The sequence below is a fragment of the Zingiber officinale genome, chromosome 8B (assembly GCF_018446385.1).
Source record: "Zingiber officinale cultivar Zhangliang chromosome 8B, Zo_v1.1, whole genome shotgun sequence".
NCBI lineage: Eukaryota > Viridiplantae > Streptophyta > Magnoliopsida > Zingiberales > Zingiberaceae > Zingiber > Zingiber officinale.
In genome coordinates, this window is record NC_056001.1 from 104,998,930 (window position 1) to 105,024,300 (window position 25,371).

The following is a 25,371-nucleotide window of genomic DNA, read 5'->3' on the forward strand; positions in this document are numbered from 1 at the left end:
ATGATGTGTTGTTGATTATAAAAGAAATTTGTGTCCTATTTATTTAGGTTGATGATGTCTCCTTGAGGAGCTCATAAAGATTATCATGTAAATCCTGCAGGTGGACTTAGTCCGACATGATAATAAGGTTGAATGGTACTACTCTTGGAGTCAGATGTTAATTAAATGAGTTGTTAATAACTCATTTAATTAACGGGCATACGATATCTTAAACACAGGGAGATTAACACACTCATGATAAGAAGGAGCTCATATTGTAATATGGGATTGGTGTGGTAGTTCAATAATAATTCTTTAGTGGTATGAGTTATTATTGATGAACTTGAGTGTTGGTTGGTCCCAGGAAGATCATACCGGTTCCACTGTACAAAAATTTGTACAAGTGTCGAACCTTTCCTAAACAACCTATTGTGTTCTTTAGAAGTTAAATTAGGAATCGCAGACGGAACTTAACATCATTGATTCTAAATTTAACTTATCTGTTCTTGATGGTTTAGATTTAGATCGCAAGCGGAACTTAACCCTATTGATCTAAATCCACCTATGTTATTAATTTCATTAAATATTAATTTCTAAAATTTACTTCCAAGACTGCATGGCGAGACACATGATCGTCTTGGATATGGGAGCAACTACCACCGCCTAGACAAAGCCTTTTAAGGAAAGTTAATATTTAATTCCCTTAAATAACTCTAGGTTTAACCAAAAAGAACAATCGAATTACAAATTCGAAAAACAAAGAAAACACAAACTCGAAAAATAAATTCGAAAAACTAGATCTAATGCCTCTTGTGTTTGGAATTCTTACAAAGAAAAATAACTAGTATGATGCGGAAGAAAAATACTAGTTATACCTTCTCTTTGTATGCTAATGACCTTGAGATCTTCTGTCGTATTCCTCATCTCGCCTTGGACGTCGTGTGGGCAACGATCCTCCAAGATGAACACCACCGAAAGAGTTTTCTTCTTCCTCCTCTAATATCCGACCACCACCACCACCAAGGAAAAGAGAGCAAGGAAAAGGAGAGGGAGAGAGGGGCCGACCACACCAAGATCTCCATGCAAGAGAATAAAAATTGTTGTATCATGAGGTCTCCCCTCCCCCTTCTTTTATATTACTTGCCCAAGGCAAATAAGGAAAGACTTTTTACAAAAATTAAAATCTTCCTCTAGTTTTCCTTTTCCCTTTTTATTTTTTCTTTTCTTATCTCTTGATTGAATTAATCACCATTCATTGATTGGGTTTAATCCTATTGGCCGGCCCCTTGCTTGGGCACCAAGCAAGGTGGCCGACCACCTCATCAAGGGAAAAGAATAATAATTTTTTTATAAAATTTTATAAGCCCTTATAAAATTTTACAAGCTCTCTTCTAATTTCCTAAAGTAGGAGTTAAAAAAGAAAAGTTTTAAAAAAAAATTAAAACCATGTTTTAAAATTTAAAACTTCTCTTATAAAATTTCCTTTTTTAACATGGTGATAGAAAATTTAAATTTTAAAACTTCTCTTCCTTTTTTTCTTAAACCATGAGGATGATTAAAAAAGGAAAGTTTTAAAACTTTTAAACTTTCTTTTAAAATATGTGGCCTAATTCAAATAAGGAAAGTTTTTAAATTTAAAATCTCTCTTTTACAACTTGTAGATTTCTACAAAGAGAAGATTTTAAAAATTCAAAAAACCCCTCTTTGTTTGAATTAATGTGGTCGGCCCCCTCTTGCTTGGGTACCAAGCAAGGGGTCGACCCCTTAAGAGGATAATGTGGCCGGCCATTGCTTGGTCACCAAGCGATGGACCGACCCCCTTCTTGGACACCAAGATGGATCTTTCTTTGGATGGACTTGAGGGTTTAATGAGGCTAAGACAGGAACCTAGAGGAGAAATTGGTTTTGGCCTTCCGATGAGCTTGAGTATCTCATGTTCGCTCCAAACACACAACTCAAGTTCATCAACAATAACTCATTCCACTAGAGAGTTATTATTGCACTACCGCACTAATCTCAAATTACATTTATGGGCTCCTTTTTACCATGAGTGTGTTAGTATCCCTGTGTTTAAGATAACGAATGTCCACTAATTAAGTAAGTTACTGACAACTCACTTAATTAATATCTCAGTCCAAGAGTAGTACCACTCAACCTTATTGTCATGTCGGACTAAGTCCATCTGCATGGTTTAACATGACAATCCTTATGAGCTCCTCTTGGGGGCATTCTCAACCTAGATAACTAGGACACAGATTTCTTCTATAAACAACAACATACACTATAAGTAATATCATTTCCCAACTTATCGGGCCTATTGATTTATCGAGCTAAATCTCACCCTTTGATAAGTTAAAGAAATAAATACTAAATATATGTGCTTATTTTTATATTAGGATTAAGAGCACACACTTCCATAATAACTAAGGTCTAGTTCTTTTATTTAGTCAGTACAAAAAAGAACTTACCTAAAATGGTCCTACTCAATACACTTAGAGTGTACCAGTGTAATTTATTAGTCAAGATAAACTAATACTTAATTACACTACGACTATTCTAATGGTTTGTTCCTTTCCATCTTAGTTGCGAGCAACTGTTTATAATTTATAAAGAACCGACAACATGATCTTCTGAGTGTGACACCACACACCATGTTATCTACTATATAAATTAATTGAACAATTATATTTAACAAATAAATGTAGATATTGACCAATGTGATTCTTTTATTTCAAAAATAAATGTTTACAAAAGCTAGGCTTTTAGTATACACTCTAACATTGAGTTGGGTGTTCGGGTCGAACACAAGAAGCTCAAGTCCATCAGGAGATCAAAACCAATTCCTCCTCTCGGTCCCTGTTGTAACCTCTACATAGTCTCGCATTCACTCGCTTGATTTTGTTTCCTACCCAAGAAAGGGGTCAGCCAAGCCTTGCTTGGTGCCCAAGCAAGGGGTCGACCAAACTAAAAGAAAAAGAAAATAAAAGGAAGAGAAAAGAAAAGAAAAAAAAAAAAAGGAGATTTTTTCTCAACAGAATTAGAGATTTTTCTAAAAAGAATTATGTTAATTCTTTTTTAGAAATTTTCTAAAAAGAATTATATTAATTTTTTCCTAATAATTTTTTCTAAAAAAGAATTATGTTAATTCTTTCCTAGAGATTTTTTCTAAACAAAAATTATGTTAATATTTCTCCTCTTTTATCTGGTGCCAAAGGTTATAAAAAGGGAAGAGACCATGCCACCATAATCTAATCTCTCTTGAGTTGTTTTCCCTTGCTTGTGGTCGGCACCTCATCTCTTCTTTTCTCTCTTTTCTTTTCCTCTAGGGTCGGCGCCCACCTCCTCTCTTCCTCCTAGGGTTGGCGCCCCACCTTCTCATCTCTTCCTCCCTTTCCTCCCTCTAGGGCTGACACAAATCTCCCTTGGTGGTCGGAGCTTGGAGGAGAAGAAGAAGAAGATAAGAACCACCCTAGGTGGTAGGCGGTTTGCAGGAGAAGAAAAAGGAGGAGGCGCCCCTTTTCTTTGTATCTTTTAGTGGTAGGCGGCTTGGAAACAAAAGAAGGTTCGAGTGGTTTGTCTTGGTAGATCATCGCTCACACGATGCCCAAGAAGAGGAGAGAAATACAGTAGAAGATCAAGATGTCTTTGTCTACGAAGAAATGTACAACTAGTTATTTATTCTACAACGCAACTAGTTATGTTTTCTTTGTATGGATCCTGAACACCAACACAAGAGGCAAGCGATCTTGTGCTTCGATCAAGGTGTGTTTTGGTTAATCAAGGACTTGCTTGATTGATCAAACACATGTCTGATCGAGCATGTATGTTGCTACGAAAAGTTCTGTACCTATACAAATTTTTGTATAGGGGTTTTATACAGAACAGAATTTCGAGAGCCTTCAAGTGGTATCAAAGCAAGGTTTCTGCCTCTGTGTGTTTGGTTTTCGGTTAAATTATGCACTAGTCATATATAATTTAGGCAAGATAATAATAGGATATACAAAATAGATTAACTCTGTGGTTGTAGGCATCCTAGTTCCAACTATTATGACCTATTTTGTTTCTATGTGATTTGGACCCTCGGGCATGCCGAGAGCATTTTGTGTGTGCATGATTGTAATTATTAAATATAGCAAGAGTTGTATTACTTTATTTTATATTTTGATCTAGATTACATGTACATTCCTTTGTGGAATATAGGATCAATAAATGTAAATTTTTATTTTTGTTGGATCTAAATTACATGTACATTCCTTCGTGGAATATAGGATCGATAAATGTAAAATTTTATTTTGTTGCGGCTCGTCTCCTTGCTATGCGTGGTGCTACCTTGAGGACCAGAGGCGCGACGGAAAAGGAAGCAAGAAGGACGTAACGACATAGACCCTAGGGCCAGTGGCTAGGGTTAGGGGCATACGGAGGACAGCTATGGATGAAGCCATAATAGTTGGAAAATTATTTTTTCATATTTATTACCTTTATGTGCTGTGACGTGTATGCTTTTGTGTGCATGTGTGATATGTGTGCATGTGAAAATTCCTCGTTTAAATAACTAAGTGGGAGAGGAATTATTTAAATAAATTTCACGGTCTCCATTACTGGTTTGTAAGTGATGCATTCAAACTTGCGCGTTGACTTTAAGTGTCTTCCTCCACATCGGATGAGTTTGTTTGCGAATCACTAGATCAAACTTCCTCTATGAATGATTATAGGAAATTATTTAAGTTTGTGTGATCTTCTCCATCTGAAGGGGCACAATCCTAATTAATGGACTAAGTATCAAGTAATGGTATACACTTAAGCACATTTAATAGTATCCTCCCCATCGGAGTCACTGCTATTATTTTGTGTGACCGAAGACAAACCAACTATTAATTTTATTTGTCATAAAGTTAGGTTGACAAGATAATAAAATTAATGGGCAAAACCTCCTCTTACAAATGTTTGAATTAGTATACGTCCACACTATCGTGACATACTAAATTCACGGTATTTTGAGGTGTTGGTGAATTTAAATTCTATTATTTGAGGAATCAATATTATTTTAAATTCTAAAATTTTGACCAAATATCTTATTTTGTGATTCTCAGGATTTTAAAATAGCTTTCAATCCTCTTGCTGTTATTTTAAAAGAAAACAAACTTACTGGTCCCAATTATATTGATTGGAAACGAAACTTGGACATTGTCTTAATTGCTAAAGGGTACAAGTTCATACTTTTTAGGTCTGTCTTAATGTACCTGATAGCAATTCTAGTGAAGAGGAGATTGACAGGCATAGGAAATATATCAAGGCAGATGAGATGGTGCAGTGTTACATTTTGGCTTCTATGTCAAATGTGATGCAACATCAGCATCAGGTCATGCCTACTGCCTATGACATGATGTACAATCTCAAAGAACTCTTTAGACACCAGAATCAGGCTACCAGGCAGGAGGGTATGAGAAACTTGATGACAACCACCATGACTGAGGGGACACTCGTGAGGGATCATATCCTCAAGATGATGGCTCATTTGAACGAAATACAAATCCTTGGAGCCAAAATTGATGGGGAAACCTAGGTCGATATCATTCTCCAAATGTTACCCAAGAGTTTTAAGCAGTTCTGCCTGAACTATAATATGAACAAAAGGACATATTCGTTGGCAGAACTTCTGACAGAACTCCAAGCAGTAGAAGGGTTATTTCGTCAAAGTTTTCAAATTCACATTGCTGAAAACGTTTCTACTTCTAAGCTGAAAGGCAAAAAGAAGAAAAAGAGACAAGTAAGTTCGACAAAGAAAGTGATTCGATCTCAAGGGACTGGACCGCAAGGAGGTGTGAAGAAGCTGAAGGGCAAGTGCTTCACATGCAAGCAGTCTGGACATTGGAAGGTGGGTTGTCCTCGCAGAAAGCAGAACAATAAAAGTATATCTCATTAATTAGTTGTTGAAACATATTTAGCGGTGTTATCTACCAGTACCTGGTGTATAGATACGAGAGTCACTGATCATGTCTATAATTCAATGCAGGGGTTCCAGGAAACTCGACGACTACATGAAGGGGAGATCACCGTCTACATGGGCAATGCTACGAAAGTGGCGTCTGTTGTAGTGGGAGATGTTTATTTATCTTTTGATAGGAATAAAACATTGATTTTGAGAAATTATCTTTACGTACCATGTTTTAGAAAGATCTTGATTTTAGTTTCTAAATTATTTATGGATGGATATTGTGTTTCTTTTGATGGCAATAGTTGTCAAGAAAAATAGGGTGGTTATCTGTTCTGGTATGTTTGTTGGCAATTTGTACACTCTTAATCCAATAACTTCTACGATGCAATAAATGGAAATTAATAACACATATTCTAATTTTAATAAGAGAAAACATCATTCGGAAATGAACTAAACATATCTTTGGCATCTAAGGCTAGGTCATATTAACTCGAGTAGGATTCAAAAGTTAATAGCCGGTGGACCTTTGGGTTCATTGGTGGTGGAAAACTTTCCAACCTGCGAGTCTTGCTTGGAAGGAAAAATGACCAAGAGGTCTTTTAATGCCAAGGGGTATAGAGCCAAAGAAGTGTTAGAATTGGTTCATTCTGATTTGTGTGGACCTATGACTATGCAGTGTAATTTGGTATTAGTCTGTCTTGACTATAAAATTACACTAGTACACTATGTGTGTATTGAGCAGGACTATTTGAGGTTGTTCGATTTATACTAACTGTATAAAAGAACATAACCTCTGTTATTATGGATGTGCGTCCTCTTAATCCCGATATAATAACAAGCACGTATACTTAGTATTTATTTCTTTGACTTATCAATGAGTGAGATTTATTCGTTAAATCAATAGGCCCGATGAGTTGGGAGATAGTACCATTTATATGATGTGTTGTTGATTATAAAAGGAAATTGTGTCATATTTATTTAGTTTGATGATGTCCCCTTGAGGAGTTCATAAGGATTATCATGTAAACTCTGCAAGTGGACTTAGTCCGACAAGATAATAAGGTTGAATGGTACTACTCTTGGAGTCAGATGTTAATTAAGTGAGTTGTCAATAACTCATTTAATTAATAGACAAACGATATCTTAAATACAGGGAGATTAACGCACTTATGATAAGAAGGAGCTCATATTGTAATATGGGATTGTGCGGTAGTTCAATAATAACTCTTTAGTGGTATAAGTTACTATTGATGAACTTGAATTGAGTGTTCGGGTCGAACACAGGAAGCTCAAGTCCATCAGGAGGTCAAAATCAATTCCTCCTCTCGGTCCCTGTTGTAACCTCTACATGTCCTCGCATTCACTCGTTTGATTTTGTTTCCTACCCAAGAAAGGGGTCGGCTAAGCCTTGCTTGGTTCCCAATCAAGGGTCGACCAAACCAAAAGAAAAAGAAAAGAAAAGAAAGAGAAAAGAAAATAAAGGAAAAAAAGGAGAGATTTTTTCTCAACAGAATTAGAGATTTTTCTAAAAAGAATTATGTTAATTCTTTCTTAGAAATTTTCTAAAAATAATTAAATTAATTATTTTCTAAGAAATTTTTCTAAAAAAGAATTATGTTAATTCTTTCCTAGAGATTTTTTCTAAACAAAAATTCTATTAATATTTCTCCTCTTTTATCTGGTGCCAAAGGTTATAAAAAGGGAAGAGGTTATGCCACCATAACCTAATCTCTCTTGAGTTATTTTCCCTTGCTTGTGGTTGGCACCTCATCTCTTCTTTTCTCTCTTTTCTTTTCCCCTAGGGTCGGCGCCCACCTCCTCTCTTCCTCCTAGGGCCGGCGCCCCACCTTCTCATCTCTTCCTCCCTTTCCTCCCTCTAGGGCCGGCACACATCTCTCTTGGTGGCCGGAGCTTGGAGGAGAAGAAGAAGAAGAAGAGAAGAACCACCCTAGGTGGTAGGCGGGTTGGAGGAGAAGAAGAAGAAGGAGGCGCCCCTTTTCTTTGCATCTTTTGGTAGTAGGTGGCTTGGAAACAAAAGAAGGTTCGGGTGGTTTATCTTGGTAGATCGTCATCCACGCGACATCCAAGAAGAGGAGAGAAATACAGCAGAAGATCAAGAGGTCTTTGTCTACGAAGAAAGGTACAACTAGTTATTTATTCTGCAGTGCAACTAGTTATGTTTTCTTTGTATGGATCATGAACATCAATACAAGAGGCAAGCCATCTTGTGCTTCGATCAAGGTGTGTTTTGGTCAATCAAGGACTTGCTTGATTGATTAAACATATATCTGATCGAGCATATAGGTTACTAAGAAAAGTTCTGTGCCTGTACAAATTTTTATACAGGGGTTTTACACAGAACAAAATTTCGAGCGCCTTAAATATGCTTTATAACTACTTTGCAACGACTTAAAGATAAAGTTTCATCATCGTCTGGGTGCTTGGATATGTTTGAGCGTCTAGAGTGTTGCTGACGTTAACTTAAACTCTACCCCATTGCAACGTCTCCGAAAGGGCGCCCGTGCTAGTCCAAACTAGTCTAGGCGCCCTATTGACTTATCCGACTGTTGCTCTGATTGCTTGGATGAGTCTCCGACCATCCATGGTTGAGCTCACCCGAACCCAATTCTGGCCTTCTCCTCGAGCAAACTTCCGCTCCAGCTTCTCGTCTCTTGGAAGCGCTGCGAGTATCCGTCTCATCCGCCTATGTACTCTTCCCTAGCATCTCTTCCCTTGAATGCATCGAGCCCATCAACTCGCTTCCCAGCCATCCTTCTTGCTAGCTGCGTCTTCCGCTCGACTTCTTGTGTTCCTAAGTTCCTGCACATTTAGATATAAGAATTAAATACAACAGGATTTAATTTAATTCACTTGACCACATCAAAACTATCCTGAGGTACTCACAAGTAAACCTTAGCCTTTTTACCTTGTATGTGACACTGCTTTTCTTTTTACCTATCGTAAGATATTTCTTTTCTTTATATCGAGCGTGCGACTATAGTCTTTTTTACCGAGTGTGCGACCTTAGTCTTTTTGCCAAGTGTGCAACCTTAGTCTTTTTGTCGACCATGCAACCTTAATCTTTTTATGAGCATGTGACACTCCATTTCTTTTTACCTATCATAAGACACTCTTGTTCTTTTTGCTTGTTATAAGACACTCCTTTTCTATATATCGAGCGTGCAGTCATAGTCTTTTTACGAGAGTGAAACTAGCCTACACTTTCATTAGTAGGAAGAATTAAACACAATAATGAGTATTTCTTAGAAGTACAAGAATACCCTCAAGTTCAATAGGGTTGCAGATAGTTTGCACTATACAACTGATCCAACTCCTTTCCATTGAAATCTTTAAGATAGTAGGCGCTAGAAACTATCTTCCAAACAACTTTATAAGGTCCACTCCATTGAGGTTCTAGCTTGTTGACATCTTCGACCGACTTGATTCTTTTCCATACTAAATCATTAACTTGAAAGAACCACAAAATGACCCTCCAAGTGTAATGTTGACACATCCTCTGTCGGTAAGATATGAGCTGAGCGACTACCTTCTCTCTGGTTTCGTTAATGAGATCTAACTCTAAGAGATGTCAATCGACTTTGCTTTAGTCATATAGGATTTGTCGAGTGGATTCTTCGCTAATTTCCACAAGAACTACCACTTCTCCACTATCAACCAAATGAAAAGGGGTCATCCCCATGCTCTCACGGTGTGTAGTTTGGTAAACCTGTAAAACATTTGATAGTTCAGAATAGCAAGCAAATTGTTTACCATACCAGTTACACTCACAGCCTATCATCAGCCATCAGATCTAATCAAATTGTCTGTCTGAGCCTAGTGATAGCAGGGAATGCAGTTCAAAATCCACCAACTCATAGCAATCGGATACAGGAGAGGACTGCTCATCCCCAATGCAGGGCTTTGTTGATACTAGTTATGGTGGAAGCAGTAGCAATGATCCGGATGATGGCACGACAATGGAACTGAATTCACATCAACAATGGACAGTGCAGACCAGAGTAAGATCAGCCAAAAGACAAATGCTTGCAAACCAGATGCATATTAGAGTAATGAATGAAAAGGAAATTGAGTTGGCCTCGGCTCTACCAACAACTCCCTTCCAGCAAAGTCGGCATGCACAGAAAGCAGTCAGTGGAGAACTAGATTCTGTAGTCAAAGAGAGGATGACTTCAGTCAAGAAAAGGGACAACAAGCAGAAATGCAGACATACCTGTAGCAACCTGAACAAACTGTACATCAGAATGGCACAACAGGTAGTAGAATGACACAGCAAACAAAGGCACAAGCTGGACTCCGGAAGAATAGATTCTTGCCAGCCAAGCAGGATGGCATAGCGGGTAGTAGATCTGGGATCAGTTTGTGCAGCAAAGGGGTTGGGATAGATGATAGAGTGCAAACTAGAAACCAAACGGCAAGGCAATCAAGGTCGTCTACCTCCACATGAAGATTGTATCATGGAATGTGAGGGGCTTTAACCAAGGTCCCAAACAGAGAGAAGTACAGAGCTTCTTTCTGAAACACAAGTTGGCAGTGATGGGTATCATGGAAACAAAGCTAACAGAACCGGCGATGCAGAAATTGAAGGATAGAAGATTTCAACATCTGGAAATGCAACACTACATCAAGGATGGCTCCTCTAGAAGTCGAGTACTCATTATTTGGGACCCTCACAAAGTCACCTTTGGGATAACAAAGTTCAATAAGCAGTTTCTACATGGATGTATCACCTGTGCAGTGACACATAGAACTTTTCAGGTAACCTTTGTGTATGGGCAGCTCAACATTAGAAACAGAAGGCAATTATGGGAAGGATTGGATATGTTGGGGGATGACATGGACGCACCTTGGATACTGCTTGGTGATTTTAATTCTCCACTTTCAGTTGAAGACAAGGAAGGAGGTGCACCGATCACTACTTATCAAATATCAGATTTCCAACATTGTGTTATGAGTAACGGGCTAGAGGAGTTACCGCAAGTATGTTGCAAATACACTTGGTCCAACAACGAGGTTTTTGCAAGTTGGATCGCTGCATGGTTAATAAGAAGTGATTGGAAGAGGACGTGAGGGGAATGGCCGAATTCCTAGCACCGGGTTACATCTCTGATCATACTCCATGTGTGGTCACCATTATGGAAGCTATGGAGCAAACAAAGAGACTTTTCAAATTCTTCAACATGTGGATCATTCATGAGGATTACAATCGTGTGGTGGAGGAGCAGTGGACTTACTTAGGGTTGGACACAAGGCAGGGCACGACATAGTACAGATTTAAGCTGAAATTGCAAAGGTTAAAGGCCACTTTTAAGCAATTTAACAGGTTTCATTTTCAGCATATCAAGGAGAGATCACTTCGGGCGCAAGAGGAGCTTCAAAGGATGCAAGAAATTGGCTACGCTACTGGAACTTTTGAGGAAGGATACCAACTGGTCCGGAAAAGGGCGGATCAACTCAGCAGGGTAGATTTCTTATATTGTAAGAAAAAAGCAAAGTACAAATACTTTAGAGAGGTGGACCGGAACACTATTTACTTCCATGCCTTAGTCAAGAGAAAAAATAGAACGAGAGAAATTATGGTGATTGAGAAAAGAGATGGTGGTACCACAACATGCTTGAATAAGATTGTAAATGAATTTGTAGAAACTTTTCAAGGGTTGCTCAACATAAGTCTATAAAGGATACCACTCAACACGGATTGCCTAAGCTTTGGAAGAACTTTAAATCTGGAACAACAAGGAAGCTTGACTCTTATGCCGACGGAGGAGGAGATCAAGAAGGCACTCTTTAGCATAGGTGACCAAAAAGCGCCAAGTCTGGATGGGTATGGATCAAAGTTCTTCAAGCACTCATGGGACCTCCTCAAGGGCGATTTGGTGGATGCAATAACTGAGTTTTTTCGGCATGGGAAGCTCCTCAAACAGTGGAATTATTCCCTCATCTCATTAGTCCCAAAAGTGTCACATCCAAGTCGAGTAGTGGATTTCCGACCCATATCTTGTTGCACGGTGTTTTACAAGATAATTTCAAAGATCTTATCCTCCAGACTTGCTGAAGTAGTTGAGTATATATTTCATCCGGCACAGGCGGCTTTTGTCAAAGAGAGAAATATAACGGATAATATTTACTTAGCACAGGAGTTGATGAGGAATTACACAAGGAAGAGAATTTCTCCACGGAGCATCATGAAGGTAGACCTCCATAAAGCTTTTGACACCGTGCATTGGGATTTCCTATTGGAAGCATTAGCAAGGTTGCAGGCCCCCCCCCCCCCCCCTCCCACTTACATCGCCTGCCTAGATACGTGAGTGCATCACTACCAGTAGTTTCTCATTATCTATTAACGGTGGCATGCATGGATACTTTAGAGGTACTAGAGGATTGAGGCAGGGTGACCCTCTATCGCCATACCTATTCAGGATCTGTATGGAATATTTGGCTCGGATGCTCAGTCAGTAGACACGGAGAGCAGATTTTCATTTCTACCCAAGGTGTCAGGACCTTCGGATTGCGTATCTTGCATATGCGGATGACCTTCTTTTATTCTCCCGTGGCGACCATTCCTCCGTCACCATACTCATGGACTACTTGGGAGACTTTGGGATGATGGCTGGCCTAAGACCGAACCTCAGCAAATCTTGTCTCTACATGGTTGGAGTAGAGGAGGATGTGAGCAAGGACTTGCTTGTCATCACAGGGTTTCAGGAGGGAACCATGCCTTATAAATATCTTGGGATCCCGTTGACGTCAAAAAAGTTGAAGATTGCGGATTACACCCCACTGATTGATGCTTTGAGCCGGAGGATTAATGCATGGTCGAAACTCACCCTCTCTTATGCAGGAAGAGCGCAGTTGATCCAGTCTGTCTTGTAGGGGATGGAATGCTACTGGATGTTGATCTTGCCATTGCCGATAGGAGTTGTCGAGCGTATCTATAGCTTATGTCGGAGCTTCCTCTGGACATCCAAGCATCCCCCCATTGCATGGTTGGAGATGTGTAAGCCCAAAGAAGAAGGTGGTCTGGGGTTTAGGGAGTTGATTGCATGGAACACTGCTTTATTATCTAGAGTCCTATGGCGCTTACATGATCAGCAGGATGCTCTCTGGATCCGATGGGTACACCACACATATCTACAGGACACAGACATTTGGCGATGGAGGGCCAAGCACACTGATTCTCCACTTCTTAAGAGGTTAGCACAGATACAAGATCAGATGGTCACATCAGCTGCCTCCATAGAGGCGGCGCAGCAGATATTGCATGGTTGGTTCAACCAACATACTTCGAGCTGCCAAGGTATCAGCCAGGCATGCGATTTCTTCCGTGATACTGGAGCCTGCGTGCTATGGGCAGGGACAATTTAGAAGAAGCACATCTAGCCCAGCCACAGATTCACCCTATGGTTGCTCGCACACCGTATGTTGCCTACCAGGGTGTTGGTTGCTACTCAGAAAACCTAGAGGTTTCACTGTACAAAAAATTTTGTACAAAGGTCTGAACCTTTTCCTAGCTACCATGTGTTCTTTTAAATTAAATTTTGGATCGCCTGCAGAACTTAACACGTTTGATCCAAAACTTAATCTATTTGTTCTTTTAGGTTTTGACTTGGATCTCCTGCGGAACTTAACACGTTCGACCCAAGTCACCTTAAGTTATTAATTCCATTAAATATTAATTTCCATAATTGGTTCCCAGTACTGACGTGGAGAGGCACATGACCTTCTTGGATATGGGAGCAACCACCACCGACTAGACAAAATCTTTTATGGAAAGCTAATATTTAATTTCCTAAAATAACTTTAGGTTAACCGAAAGGAACAATCAAATCACAAGGAAAAGAAAAAACAAAAGAACACAACATCGAAAAACATATTCGAAATCCTAGAATCGTAAGCCTCTTGTATTTGGTATTATTTTCAAAAATAACTAGTATGATGTGGAAAGAAAAATTACTAGTTATACCTTTTAGAAAGACCTCTTGATCTTCTACCGTATTCCTCTTCTAACCTCGGACGTTGTGTGGGCAACGATCTTCCGAGATGAGAAACCACCAAACACCTTCTTCTCCTCCTAGCTAGGTTCGGCCAAAACAAGAAAGCTTCACCAAGGAAGAAAAAAAAACATCAACCAAGCTCCAAGGGATGCAAGCTTTCTCTCCTCCTTCTTCTTCTTCTCCAAGTAGTATTCGGCCACCACAAGAGCTCCAAGCCAAGAGAAAGGTTCGACCACCACAAAGAAGAAGAGGGGAAGAGAGGTTGGCCGGCCACACCAAGGAATAAGAGAGGGAGAAAAATAATAGAGGCTGTAACTCATGAAGGTACCCCAACCCCCTCTTTTATATGCCTTAGCCTTGGTAAATTAGGAAATTTAATTACAATAAAATTTTCTTAATTTCCTTGACATGGTTTAATTGAGAAAAATAAAATAAAATTCCCAATTAAACTTATAATGGCCGGCCACATCATAGAGAGAAAAAATTAGACAAGTTTCAATCAACAAATTAAAACTTCCTAATTTGTTTTCAGAAATTTTTAAAATAAATTTTTTCTTCAAAAATCCCTTCATGGTTGATAAAAAGAAATTTCTATAATTTTAATTTTTAACATGTGAATAATTTTCAAAGAGAAAATAAAATATCTTCCAATATACAAATAAGGAAAGAGATCTAATCTCTTTCTTTAATCTTTTGTAGATCATTTTAAGAGAGATATTTTTATTTTAATTCTCTTTAATAAATTATATCTTCCACATAATAAAAATTAAAATTAAAATTCTTTTTAATTTTATTATGGCCGACCCTCTCTAGCTTGGGTTCAAGCTAGGTCCGACCACCCATAAACCAAGCTTAGGCCGACCCTAGCTTGATTCCCAAGCTAGCTTGGCCGGCCCCCTTTAGGTGGATATAGAAGGTGGGTATAGGTGGGTATAGTACTCTATAAATAAGAGGCTACGATAGGGACCGAGAGGAGGAATTGGTTTTGGTCTCCCGATAAAATTAAGCATCCCGTGTTCTCCCCGAACACACAACTTAATTTTATCAATAATAATTCATTCCACTAGAGAACTATTATTGAACTACCGCACCAATCCCAAATTACATTTTTGGGCTCCTTCTTATTATGAGTGTGTTAGTCTCCCTGTGTTTAAGATATCGAATGTCCACTAATTAATTGAGTTACTGACAACTCATTTAATTAATATCTTAGTCCAAGAGTAGTACCACTCAACCTTATCGTCATGTCGGACTAAGTCCATCTGCAGGGTTTAACATGACAATCCTTATGAACTCCTCTTGGGTACATTATCAACCTAGTATCTCTAGGACACAGTTTCCTTCTATAATCAACAACACACACTATAAGTGATATCATTTCCCAACTTATCGGGCTTATTGATTTATCGAACTAAATCTCACCCATTGATAAATTAAAGAAATAAATATCAAATATATGTGCTTGTTATTATATTAGGATTAAGAGCACATACTTCCATAATAACTGAGGTCTTTGTTCCTTTATAAAGTCAGTATAAAAGAAACGACCTCAAATGGTCCTACTCAATACACTTTGAGTGTACTAGTGTAATTATATAGTCAAGATAAACTAATACCTAATTACACTACGACCTTCTAATGGTTTGTTCCTTTCCATTTTGGTCGTGAGCTACTATTTATAATTTATAAGATACTGATAACATCATCTTCTGCATATGACACCACATACTATGTTATCTACAATATAAATTAATTGAACAACTACAAACAAATGTAGATAATTTGACCAAATGTGATTATTTATTCAAAACAAATGTTTACAAAATCTTAGGCTTTCAGTATACACTCCAACACAGGGATCAGTTGGAGTACCTAGGGGATGCCGATAGGGTTTGTGTCTTTTGTGGCAAGGAGGAGGAGACACAGGAGCACCTCTTTTTCGGATGTCTACCGATACGACAACTTTGGGACTGAATTCGAGACTGGCTACACATGACTCATGAGATGATGACATACCGGAGGATGCTGCGGGTCTATGTGCGACACTATCGAGGGATAGGACTGTTGGTGCGAGCGCATCATGCTGCTATGGATGCATTGATACACTACGTCTGGCAGGCGCGTAGTCGCTTGAGGTTTGAGAGTGAGCCGTTTGATGGGGACCATGTTTTTCGAAGGATCCAGACCCATGCCTATCGTTCCTTGGACACCAGCCTAGATCGGATACTTCACCAGCCGCCTTGATGTCCACTAGCGAGGAGATTCACGGAGCCCAGATCAACCCCCTTATAGCTTCTGTGCAGTTTCACAACTGCTTTTTGTGCAGTGACACAGCTGCATTTGTTGTGTAGTGCAATTTTGTGCAGTGTGTAGATTTTTGGAAAAAAAAATGTGCAGCTGCGATCTGTGCAGTTGCACAGTGTGTAGGAAAAATGAGGAAAAAAAGTTACAGATTTTGAATTCGTGCAACTGCGATCTGTGCAGCTGCACAGTATGTAGATTTTAGGGGAAAAAATACAGATTTCGAATTCGTGCAGCTGCGATCTGTGCAACTGCACAGTATGTAGATTTTAGGAAAAAAAAATTGAATTCGTGTTGTTGCGATTTGTGCAGCTGCACAGTATGTAGATTTTAGAGGGGAAAAAAGTGCAGATTGTGAATTCGTGCAGTTGTGATTTGTGCAGCTGCATAGTGTGTAGATTGGGAAAAAATGCACAGTATGCATTCGTGCAGTTGTGCGTTGGAGTTTCGCTTTGGATCGGCTGCCTTCTTCGAGTCGCCCGACGGAGAGACAAGTCATCCACGAAGAATACATGGAGGCCTGAGGCTGTTTTTTGGAGTAGACCTGCATGGATAGAGTTGTCTGAGAGTTAGATTGTGCAGGCCCCATAGCTTGTTTTTTGTGTGGTGGGGTCATCTGTGTATTATATGTACTGAGGGAGATGGTATAGAATATAGGGAAGGCCATTTTGTAGGGGGGACTATTTTGAGATGGGCAGTGCAGATTGTACGTTGGATAGAGTGGGGCTGAGGGGGGAGAGGTAGGGGTGAGGCTGGTGAATATATCCACCATAATGATCTATCTAGTCCGCAGCAAATGGCTAACGGTAAGGACACGACAAATCCGTTGATAGTTGACCACTTGTTAAAAGTGGGGCGACGATTGATTGCGGGATGATAGCCTTGGTGTGAGGAACCTGTGGCTTCATACGGATCTGTGTAGTTCCCACACTATGGTTGGACTGCGGACTGTAGCAGACGGTTATGACTATTGCCATCGACAGAGCAACCCCGGTAGATGAGGCTGACGATGAGATGTGGGCAGGGCCAGTTACACTCATGATGCGAGTACTACGCAGGGGCTGACTGGACCAGATACATAGAGGATGGGCACTATGATATTGACACCCGATTAGCATCCTCATGGGCTAGTGACATGGAGTACGCGATGTTGCTTGTATGTGGGCGGATGGTACAGTGACAACACTTGAGACTAGAGTATTTGGAGAGATTGGTGTAGTGAGAGCACACGCCATGTATATGGATTTTACAGTCCTCATACATGCGAGGCTGTATGTATTTTGAGAGATTGGTACAGTGAGAGTACATGACATGTACATGGGCTTTTCAGAGTCCATGCCTCAGATTGCTAGCAGGATCTGACACTTCATCAAAATCGACTGGATATCCTAGGACATGTAGATTGTACACCTTTTCTTGATGATATAATTTACCTTTCATAAAAAAAAAAGTGAAAGAGCTCTCAGTCGGGGCGTAAATCCCTGGACCCTGTGCACCTCACCCCCACCACCACTTGTCCGCTCGGCTGCCGTGATATACCTCCCTTGTGATGGCCTAGGGTCGGGTGCGGCAGGGGCACTGGGGACAAGCGATTTCGCCTTTTGCCACGTGAAAGAGCTCTCTGTAGTCATCGGTCAGTTCATTAGTGAGAGAGGGTCTTGCTTCTCTCTAGATTTTTCGACAAACTAGCCATAGTTTGAACTTCCACCCACGGTGAGGTGAGGGCAAGCAGGTTGTGGGCAGGAACGGTTCTCGTTAATCACTGGAAGCGAATTTGGAATGGGATAACATCAACAATAGGACTCTATTAGTACAGGTGGTGATCTTAGCTTCCGTGGGTGCTACGACTCTGTTAGGCGGTTTGTGGAATCCCTGTGTTCTGGACCAGCTGCCGGACTCATCCGCTGGATGCTGTTTAGAGAGCGCCGCTCTCCCGGCATAATTGTGGCGGCGACAGTAGTTCGTGGACTGAGGGATTGGAAGCTTGCGGAACGATGGGATAGAAAAGGTTTCGACCAGGGTGGCGATAGAAAAGGTTTCGACCTGGTGAGTCTCGCTGCAACAGAGCACGGGAGTTGTCTGAGGGCACTTGAGCACAACAGGAGACAGGCGTTGGGCAATCTGGGGAGCATTGAAACAGGGGTGGTTGGCGGCTTGGTGAGGAGGTGCAGTCGGTGGAGGAAGCGAGGAAGACGAAGCTGACCGTTGACCGCAGAGCCAACGGACGCTTGGATTAGCCAATCAAAAAGCAACTTGAAGGTGAGAGGGTTGCGCGGTTATCGATGGTGATTACAGGTTGGTGAATTTGAATTCAAAGATTAGTGGATCGGATTCGTAACACTGACATGAACTGTTAATGCGAGATCCTAAACCCGATTAACTTAACTGCACTATGGCGTAAGCTGACTCCACTGGTCAACATGAATGACTCAGCAAAAGATTGACCAGATCTGGGTGGTTGGCTAAAGTCTTCAACAAACACTAGTCAAAACCCCGTATCCAACGGTTGTAGTTCACCTTCGCACTGTTCTTCTTCCTAGTGTGATTCTGAAGGGACAAATGGCCGGGCTAGCGCCGGCCATAGGCTCGACGGTCGCCGGTGAACGTGTATACGCCTAGCGGCCAGTGAGGGCTAAGGGCACCTCAGGGACGCAGCATCGTACTGAACCTGGTAAGAGATGGACTGACTTGTTCAAAGACAATCGATATTATAGCGACGACATGGCGCTTAGCAAGATGCAGGGGCAAGGGAACCGGGCAATATTATCAGCGAACAACATGGAACCAATTGAAAGTGCTTTGGGACATTGTCTCATTGGCCGGTTTGTTGGTAGATTTCCAGGATGGTGGGAGCTGAAGGAGCTCACGTGGCGATGGAGGGCACCACACAAACTATTTCACCATCATACGCTTTGGTTAGTCTTCAAGTTTGATACGAAGGAGGACACTGATAGAGTGCTTCAAGGTGGGCCTTACGTTATACATGGATGTCCACTGTATATGAAACTCATGCCGCCATGTTTCAGCTTTCAAATTGAACCACAAACTCAGATACCGCTCTGGATGCAGATCTTTGGGCTACCTTTGGATTGCTGGACACCCTCAGGCCTCAACAAGGTTGCGTCAATGGTGGGTAACCCGCTATACACTGATCATGTTACTAAAGATAAGGATAGGATAAGTTTTGCCAGAGTATTGGTTGAGGTGGATATCACAAAACCGTTGCAGAGGATTATCCCTGTAACTTTACCTGACACCCGAGAATTGGACTTGCGCATCAGCTTTGAAGTGGTGTTAAAATTATGTCTAACCTGCAAAGAACTTGGCCACTACCAGCAGGGTTGTCCCTCACAGCAACAGAATTGTTCAGGAAAGGTAACCAGGGTGATGCACAATATGCAGAAGGCTTAGGATAAGCAGGATTCAGCTCGAAATCCCTTAGAGTTGCATGAACTGGCAACAAAGGACACTGACAGTCTTGAAGAGGGAGAAATCCCTGCACTGGATGCACTGGGAACGCAGCAACCAACATTAACTAATACGCATCCAGAACCAACAGCTCAGCCTGACACGCTATAGTATCGGAAGTTACTTCTTCACCAACTTCAGTGAAGAAGAAGGTGCAATTAAAGCAAATGCAGATATAGCACAGGAAGGGTTTAGCAAAAACTGATCATCATGGCAAACGTAATCGACACCCAAAACTTGGTTATCAGGATTCTCATACAGGGAGGGTTATGGGCAAGGCAGGTGATGGACAAGCTAATTACAAGGCCCTTCCAGCACAACAACAACACAAGAAGCCAAGAAAAGTATCAGGTAAGCAGAATTTGCGCTTGGGAGATGCAGTACCAGACAAGGCACCACTAAGCACAGAGAGAGCAGATACATTGAACACAGTTGCAACACAACTTCATAGAAACAACCCACAGACTGGAACTACAAGTAAACTGTCATCCATGCAAAAACAATTACAGCACGAAGGAAGCACAGTACCTGTTCAGCAGCAAAATCAAAAAGTTGTAGCTCCACTAGGATGCAGTATTGGTCGATCAGAGCAGGTAATTGCCAGGAAATATGCAGTGGTGAACAGTAGCATGTTGCAAGAATGTTGTAGTGTATCGCAAGATGATTTAACTGGGATCAGCCGAGGGATGCAGTGTGCCAAGGAGTATCAGACAGTCAAGTCAATCACGGAGAGGATAGCAGGTTCTAAATTTAGGACGTGCAAAGCAAAACAGGTATCAGACAACGAGCAGGGAGAAGTGCCAATATCAAATGCATCAAGAGAAGTGGTCCATCCTGTTAGTTAGAGCCCTAGATCCAATCATATGATGATTGTTGTATGGACTCATTGTATCATATTCTTATGTATATAAAGGCATTTGTTTGGGTTATTATACTTACTTGTATTGGTGCCAAATAACTAAGTATAATAGCGTCCTTGAGTAGAAGATTCTTATCTATACAATCGATTGGTTGAATCGATAGTGAGATGGTATAGAGAACACTACTCTTAATCATTCCTAGTCAAGTATTAACATTCAGGGACAATGTTAATGCGACGAGACTAGCATGTAGGTCAACTCGATGACTTGATCTCACAAGTCATGGATATGGAAATATCAAGTTGACACATGGGTATGCATTGGAGAATGTATACTAAATGACCCGCCATGAGAAAGTATCATGGATAGTTATATGAGTGTCATATACTTTCTCATATGGCTATTAGTATGACTATTAGTCCTTGGACCTGAAGTCACCATGGTTCCCTACATATGAAGTTACATACTTTGGCTTCGTCAAACGTCACCCGTAACTGGGTGGACTATAAAGGCGATTACTGGGTATGTAACAAATTATGCGGAGGGATGTGAGTGATGTAGATGAGATCTATCCCTCCTATATAATGGGAGTGACATCGTTATTCTTGATAGAGTGAGACCACTAAGTGCATGACCATGTCCAAATGAGTCAATATGAGATATTGAGCTCATTTGATTAGAGTGAGTCTACTTGGAGTTTAAGATTTAGATTGATTAAAGGATGACATGGTCTATGTCTCGCATTGATCAATCTATGTGTCAAGGATAGAAGGACATTGTCATATATTGTGAAGGGTCATAATTAGTAGTCACAAGGTGATGTTGGATCTCAACATTCTTGTAAATTGGGTAGTAATCATGTGATGAATCAAATTGGATTAAGAGTAATCCAAATTAGATTAATTGAGTAAAACTCGATTGAGTTAGACTTGAGTTAGACTCAAGTGAGGCTAGACTTGAGTTAGACTCAAGTGAGGCTATACTTGAGTTAGACTCAAGTGAGGCTTAATGATGACATTCATTGAATTTTGAATTCAATGATAAATGGAATTCAATTTAAATTTTAGATTCAAATTTCGAATGAGTTTCAAAATGACCATTTAATGAAGAATATTAAATACTCATTAAGGCTCATTAATGAGGCTCATTAATGGTGTTAATGAGCATTAAGTATTTTCATTAGATGAAAATACTTAAGCCATTTTTTTACTCTTATTTTCATAATCGATCATTATTATTCCTCCTTGCTTCTTCTTCTCCCCCTCTCCTCCTTGGCTGAACACCATTAGAGTGCTAGCACACTCTAAGTATTTTCTCCATCTCTATTGTTCGTGTGGATACGTATAGAGGTGTGCCCACTTGAACACACTCAAGATCCGACAACTTTTGGACGAGCGAGATTCGCGAAGGGCTTCGCTACAAGGGTAATCTCTTAACTAAGTAGATTTAATGTAGATCTTGTTGGTGCAACCTTAGGTCAATGTTGACCTACACTACAAGAAAAAAGCTAAACAACAACGCTTTTTTGGCGTTGTCGTATGTACTTAAAAAGTGATGTTGTAGATGGTGTTGTAGAAAGTCATATCAAAGACAACGCTTTAAAAGCGTTGTGGTTGGTCACAAAGACAACGCTTTTTAAGCGTTGTCTTTTCGTTCTTAAAAAGCGTTGTTATAGATGCTGTTGTAAAAATGCACATATCAAAGACAACGCTTTAAAAGCGTTGTGGTTGGTCACAAAGACAACGCTTTTTAAGCGTTGTCTATTCGTTCTTAAAAAGCGTTGTTAAAGATGCTGTTGTAAAAATGCACATATCAAAGACAACGCTTTAAAAGCGTTGTGGTTGGTCTCAAAGACATTGTTTTTTAAGCGTTGTCTTTTATTACTTAAAAACGTTGTCTTTTTAAATTTATAAAAAATAGTGTTTTTCTTAATTAAATAGCAAAAATTATAAAAAATACTCAAAATTTACATATAATTGAATATCCACAACCACAATCATTTTTATAATAAGACTATTTAACAAATAAATAAAACTTTATATTATACAAACAAAATGTATACATATTGATCCACAAATTAAATTTGTATCATACAAGTTATCCTTAACTTCATGACAATAATTTTTCAAACACACAAGTTTTACAAAACCTCATCATTGACTAACCGCTGTTGTTGGTGTCCATCGCATGGAATTGCTTCTTTAAGTCCAGCAATCTCTTCTTCTGAAAGGCTTTCAGCTATCACTCTTAGAGCCATCTTCTTCAACTTGTCATCAGCACACCTGGGGTTGTAGGCAATCAAGAAATTTTGTATGAAAACTTTCATACATGTAAATCTCGTACTAAATAATATGTCAATGTTATATATACATGTAATTCATACCGTAAGTGTGTTTATATCGTAACTGACAAGTTTTCTTTAGGGCCAACTTCTACTCAAGCTCTTTAAACACTGCATCAAAATAAAAAAATTGGCATTAGTTCTGTGCTAAATGAAAATCATATTTAGAGGAAAAAGCGGGAGTGCTGTAGATGGATATATTAACCAAGCATATTAATGTTTGACCTGTCTTTACAAGTTCTAAGCATATATATTAACCAAGCGGGAGTGCTGTAGACTCCGAACCAAGTAAAAATAAACTGTGTTAGCAATTGTTTTTACTTAACTTATATTCTGCTGCATTTTACTCAATTGTTTTTAAACGAACGTGAAAAAGCAACGAGTGCTATTGACATTAATTTTGAACTAGAATTAATTTTGAACTAGAATTTCTGTAATAGAATCTAACTTAAGTTATACCATGAGATTGACAATTATTTACACAATTGAGCTGAAGCAAGGTAAAAGTTCAACTTGACATGACACATTCACAGTCCCAAAATCGAGGACGACATTCTATTCCCTTCCAACACCCATGCGTCATGGAAATATATATATTAACAAACTGTAGACATTATCCTACTATCAAATTCTCAGAAGTCAGAAGTTGGCAATGGAAATGTGAATGCAGTTCAATTTATGAATAGCTAATGATCAACTAAGTTGATTTTGGTTAGCTTTCCAGCGAGAGCTTGAATAAGAAATCACATGCAGTTTACAAGATTCTTAGTTCACGAAATTCCATAAAAACGGGTTAATTATAACAACATTAACTACCCATATTAAAAGATATATTGCATCTTTCAAAATAGGTTCACAAGAAACAAATCATCTAAAGAGGTCAATGCATGAAAACAAAATTCAAACAACACACACCTAAGTTCGCTAACCATTGAACCAGTGTACAATAAGCAAGTGGATTACATTTGTTATTTCAATTTTTATTCAAAAATACGATAATGATGAATAAGGAGAAATGAATGAAGTGCTGATAAAGATTTACAACTAGGCTTTTTTACCAAAAAAAAACTTTTAATTAAATGGATTTGCCTCGTACAGTAAAAAAAATCTTATTAAAAGGTTTTTCAAAAATAATCTTAACCATGGTAAATTACATTCACAATAACTTTCTAAATAATGAAAGTATGATACCTGATCCTCAAGGAATAATCTTGGCGGAGTACACCATGCACCCCGATGGAATTGATTGAAAGAACTGGTGCTGCTTAGTCCAGTAAAAGAGCTCACTTGGGACATTTGCGGACTTTGCTGCCCACCAACAGCAAGTTGCTCCTGCTCCTGATCTTGCTCCCTCAAAGCAATAATGTAATCATAGGTGCTGATTCCCTGTAAGCGCATCCATGTAGAGTAGCATGAGCTAGTTAAAGTGTCAATTTTCTCCAGAATTGATGAATAAACAACACCATATCGTTCAAATTCTACTATTTGTTTTCCACTATGGAAAATCTATCAGTTAAATAACAAGCTGTAATAGTTCAGTTGGATAATAAGTTTCAGTAATGCTCAGTGTATGGATGAATGCAAAGAATTTGAAAATATAAAAGATATATTCCTTGAAATAGAGATATTTGACCGGATACATAGGTTTGTTTTATATAAATGTAGGAGCTGTGTAACTGGTAGTGTTTGCTGTGTCACAAGTAGAAATATGAAAGTAGTGTACCTTTTTTATTAAAAGAATATGGAAGAAGAAAAGTTGTGCAACTGGAAGAGTAGCAACCATGGCTAATAAAGTGCACACAGCCTGCATTATAGAGACATTATCAAATTAGTATCAGAACCTTGAAAAATCCTCATTATGATGTGTGATTTTCATTCATTTTCTCTTCTGAGTACTCACCACCACAATGATAAAGGGTGCCAAGGAAAAGCTACTACCCAGCTTTGAAACAATTTCAGCAGAAAATCTCCTTCTCTCAACAAAACACAGTATCAGCACAAGCATCCCAACAACCCACTGCAGAATAAGCTGGCCCAAGGTGCACAAAGCATGGAGACCAATCAATAGTCAATCAGAATGAAAAGGACCTGACATAAAATGCATTCTATGTATCAGGTCCTTCACGTACTAAGAAAATAGTATCTTCTAAGTTGATGCACACAGATGATAAATCTACACTAAGAAAATAGTGTCAATCACTATGATTAATGAATACAACTATTGGAATGGTAGGAAATATTTGTGCTTACCAAGAGAAGAGCAAACACCATGAGGATGAAGAACCTTTTCTAATTTTTTCTTCCTATGCAGTTATTGATCCACTACAAGGAAAGATGAATACTGCATATTACTACAAGATAACAAAACATATAAGGTTGTGAATGGAGAAAACTCTCACCCTGCAATGATGATCAAAGCCATCAACGCATTTGTCACAGACTCTACAATGCTTACTATATTTTAGAACCTGCAAT

General features: G+C 39.4%; 1 protein-coding gene across 1 annotated transcript; it reads right to left on the minus strand.

The window, feature by feature from the left end:
* Window positions 1-23,967: 23,967 nt before the first annotated feature.
* Window positions 23,968-24,913, minus strand: LOC122014128 (probable protein S-acyltransferase 22). Its single transcript, XM_042570312.1, has 3 exons — window positions 24,797-24,913; window positions 24,620-24,700; window positions 23,968-24,282 (listed from the first exon to the last, which is right to left on the minus strand). Exons 1-3 carry the CDS (start codon window positions 24,899-24,901, stop codon window positions 23,968-23,970), a joined length of 501 nt encoding a protein of 166 aa, XP_042426246.1. The 5' UTR covers window positions 24,902-24,913.
* Window positions 24,914-25,371: the final 458 nt, after the last annotated feature.

Coding starts and splice junctions, on each gene's coding strand:
- LOC122014128 (XM_042570312.1), bottom strand. CDS start 24,901: ATGCTTGTGCTGATACTGTGTTTTGTTGAGAGAAGGAGATTTTCTGCT. Junction 24,701..24,796: donor CACCCTTTATCATTGTGGTG/GTGAGTACTCAG, acceptor TCTATAATGCAG/GCTGTGTGCACTTTATTAGC. Junction 24,283..24,619: donor ATATTCTTTTAATAAAAAAG/GTACACTACTTT, acceptor ATGCGCTTACAG/GGAATCAGCACCTATGATTA.